Source organism: Vigna radiata, chromosome 6 (genome assembly GCF_000741045.1).
Source record: "Vigna radiata var. radiata cultivar VC1973A chromosome 6, Vradiata_ver6, whole genome shotgun sequence".
Taxonomy (NCBI): domain Eukaryota; kingdom Viridiplantae; phylum Streptophyta; class Magnoliopsida; order Fabales; family Fabaceae; genus Vigna; species Vigna radiata.
Genome location: NC_028356.1, coordinates 13186145 through 13190322, shown reverse-complemented (window position 1 = coordinate 13190322; position 4178 = coordinate 13186145). Strand labels below are relative to the sequence as shown.

At 29.0% G+C, this 4178-nt stretch overlaps 1 protein-coding gene across 1 annotated transcript in view; it reads left to right on the top strand.

Annotated features, from left to right (window-relative positions):
* The window catches only part of LOC106764283 (annexin D1), a 4935-nt gene extending 2608 nt beyond the window's left edge, over positions 1–2327 (top strand). Inside the window, exons 4-5 of the mRNA XM_014648549.2 lie at positions 1431–1643; positions 1759–2327. Coding sequence (XP_014504035.1) covers positions 1431–1643; positions 1759–2055 — 510 coding nt within the window. The 3' untranslated portion in view covers positions 2056–2327. The remainder of the gene's footprint in view (positions 1–1430; positions 1644–1758) is intronic.
* The last annotated feature ends 1851 nt before the right edge of the window (positions 2328–4178 follow it).

The window sequence follows — 4178 nt, the reverse complement described above, 5'->3', positions numbered from 1 at the left end:
TATTATTTTCTAATTAATAATTATGTAAAAATATTTATTAAAGTAAAAGAAAGATGCTTACATGTATGCTTACATGTATTTTCCAAGTTATAACACTTAACATAAATGTTCCTTTTCTATGCAAAAATGCAATTTATTGTTGGATATTTAATTTTTTTTGTAAAACAGAAAGCCCATGGGCTGGCCCTGACCCACAGGGCTTTGAAGCTTTTTAACCCTGCGGGCTTTTTTAGTAAGGGACATTTTTAGCCCTGTAAGCTTTTTTGGCCCCAACCCACATGGACTAGGGTCAGGGCCTATTATAGGGCCTCTTTGACAGCTCTACCACCACGTACCTTTTTTAATCATGCACCTTCTTTTTCATGTTATCAATTCTTAATCGATTTTAAAAATATGGATTCAACTAATTTTAAAATTCATTAAATTCTGAATCCATTTTAAAATTTAATTAAAAGTTTAATGAATTTTAAAATTTAATGAATTTGAGTTTCAAAGTTATTTAAATTCTTAACTCTTAATTAAGTTTTGAAAATCGATTAAAAATTTCACATATTTTAAACTTTATGAAATCCTTAAGCAATTTTAAAATCGGGTAAGATTTCAGTAATTAAATATTGACAGATTTCAAATTGAATCTTTAATTAATTTTCAAAATCTGTCAAATTTTTAATTAATTTTTGAAAATAACAAACTCTTAATCAAATTTTGAATACTAATTAAGAATTTGATGAATTTCCATTTTAGTTGTATCCTTAACGAAGAAACAAATACATGTAAAATTTTATTTTTTTATTTTTATGAAAGGAAAGGACTTTTTGGAGATACACAAAGAAGGGATGGAAATTCAGGAGAAACACCCTCACATACTTCTTCCACGATCTAGTGGTTACCAGCTATATTTAGCAAGACCTCTGTAAACATCCAACATCTTTAATAACTATTTCAACTTCCTCCTTTGTACAACAAATTTTTTCTCGCTTTACCCGTATAATTTATCTTTTTTAATTTTAATCAGCAAAAAGTAAATTAATAAAAAATAATTGAAGTACTTTAACTTTTTTACACGAATAGAAAAAAAAAGATACTGCCTATAATTCTTTATGACTAACTTTAAAAATTAATGAATGAATAAATATAATTGATGAGAACTAAATTGTATCTCAATGAACTTTGGGCCGCGACTTCTGATTAGCCTCAACTGCATTGGAACAATCAAACCATTTGGGTCTAATTATTTTATGTTTCTTCTGTTAGAAGATGTAGACTTTCAGCCGTACGTTTCCAAAGCTGGACTGAAATTATTGTTCGTATCTTTCATGAAGACTTATTTTGAACAATGTTTGTGGTTTTCTATAATATAATTTAAATTTTATCTCACTTTCTTTCATTTCAAGAGGACAAAATTAGCTAACGTTTTTTGTTTTCTTTAGCTCCTAGTACCTCTGGTTAGTTCCTATCGATATGAAGGAACTGAGGTCGACTTGAACTTGGCAAAAACTGAGGCAAAATTGCTGCATGACAAGATTTCAAAAAAGGCTTATAACGATGACGACCTAATCAGGATTTTCGCTACGAGGAGCAGAGCACAGACTAATGCTACTTTTAATCATTACAAAGATGAATTTGGAAAAGATATCAACAAGGTACGTAACGTGGCTTATCTTGCATTACTCTTAGTTCCTTACATATATCCTACTTTCCTTTCTTTCATCTTGGTTATACTGATGTGCCTTTTGTGAGCCAAATGTTTCATTGCAGGACCTGAAGGATGATCCAAAGAATGAGTTCCTGAGTTTACTAAGAGCAACTTCGAAGTGCTTGATCCATCCTGAGAAGTACTTTGCGAAGGTTCTCCGTTTGGCTATCAATGGGCGAGGAACCCATGAAGAAGACCTTACAAGAGTGGTGGCCACCAGAGCGGAAGTTGATTTGAAAACGATTGGAGATGAGTATCAAAGGAGGAACAGTGTCCCTCTTGATCGTGCCATTGGCAAGGACACCAGTGGTGACTATGAGAAAATGCTTTTGGAGCTTTTAGGACATGGTGATGCTTAGTACAATGTTTGTACTTATGGCAGAGTTACTAAATAGAATGCAGCGAGATGATTTAGTGGTTCCATGTTGTGTTTTGGATCATTATGTCTTCTTCCTCAGTTGAATAAAATATATACCACCTTGGCGAAGCCCTAGAATAGAATCAATGGACTTGCAAACATAAATGGAAGAGATTCATAGAAATACTTGGCGATCACCTTATTCGTGTCTCTCTTCCTGCATTTATATGTGTGACTCAGATTTTGTAAATAAGGAATGACTTTATGTTCACTTCCCTAAAGTTAAATAAATAAATATTTATAGATAAGGATTGTTGGTATTCTTCTTTTTGTAGATAAAGATGCGATTCATTTTACAAAGATTTGGTAAAACTGTTATTTGTATCTATAAAATAATTGTATCTTGAAAAAAAAAGTCAGTTTTGTACTTGGTATGACAAATTCAATTTTAATGTTCTTAAGTGTAAAGAAAAAAAAAATGCCCTTTTTAGTACTTGTGTGACTCGTGTTTAATTTACAAGCTACTTTTAAAGTAAAAGTAACAAGTTAAAAGAAATTACTTTAACTCCAAAAAAGAAATATAAGTCGTTTATTTATCTTTTATTTTTTTTAACTTAAAGCTTCTTTTGAATTAAAATTAATTAAAAAAATTCTTATAAATGTTCTTTTATTCCAAACTGATTTACTCTTATTCAATATATATATATATATATATATATATATATATATATATATATATATAAAATAAAATAAAAATGTTTGGTAAAATTAATTTAATTCATAAACTTATTTTAATAATGATAACACAAATAATGTTAAAAATAAATATTTAAGACAACAATATCGACAATGTAAAAATTCCTTGTTTAAAACATTTTCTCTTTAAATATTTATAACATCTAGATCTATAATAATATATTAGGGAAATTTTCTAGTGTACAAATTGTCTTTTATTTTACACTTAACAATATTATTACGATATAATACAAAATTCATGAATTGTGTCAATGTAAAAAAAAATATAAGATAAATAGAAAAAAGAAAACAACAAAGAAACTGATAAATAATGGAAACAGAGTTTCACCTATATTTAACAAAAAAAAAAAAAAAACGTAACCACAAAACCAAAGAGAAATTAACAAATAGTGGAACTCTAAGAAACTAAATAGAGTTTCATATTAGAAAAAAAAAATACTCGTATTTAAATATAATCACAATATAAGTGTTTGATTATACATGAACTCTTCATAAAACATAACTTTAATATAATATGCCATAAATAATATATTTAATTATCTTATTTAAATATAATAAATAAAGTCACGTAACATAAAAATAATATATATATATATATATATATATATATATATATATATTATAAATTTTGAATATAATATTGCAAAATATCTATTTTGAATATTATTAAAAATAAGGTTTAATAGGTTCAGTGGTCCCTATTTATGCTGATTTGCGTCAATTAGGTCATTGTATTTTCAAATTATTCAATTGAGTTCCTATTCATGAAAAATTGAATTAATCAAGTCCTTACCGTTAATTTGCTTCAGACGGCGTTAAATCCCTTGCCTGTGACTAGGTGACGTGTAATTTTTCAGAGACGTGGCACATACTTAATATAATATTGTATAATAAATAATTGGATAGGTGGATACAAAAATTTAAAAAATAAATGGATAATAAATTAATAAATGAAATTATTAATCATATTAAAACTATGTTTCCTAATTTGGGGTCACAATTGTCACAATTGGTTGTGTATGCAGAAAGAGGGAAAATTTGCCACTTAGGGTTCGTGGAGCTTGTAGTTGTGGGTGTTCTTCCACAATGTCCAAGGAGCACTCTTGGTATTCATGGAGTTGCAGTGCCAGGCGGAAGGAAAATGGTTCGTCTTCACCAATCTGCTACTGTGGTCAGAGTTGTGTGGTCCGAACTGCGAAAACTACGAAGAATCGGGACAAGCAATTTTGGGGATGCTCCAAGTATAAGGTATGTTAGCTTAAACTCAACCTAATTAAGTTGTGGTAGTGTTTGTGAGAAGAAGGTGGTACTCTCTAATTAAGTTGAATGTTGCCTTTACAGAACGGTGGTGAAGAAAGTGGTTGCAAC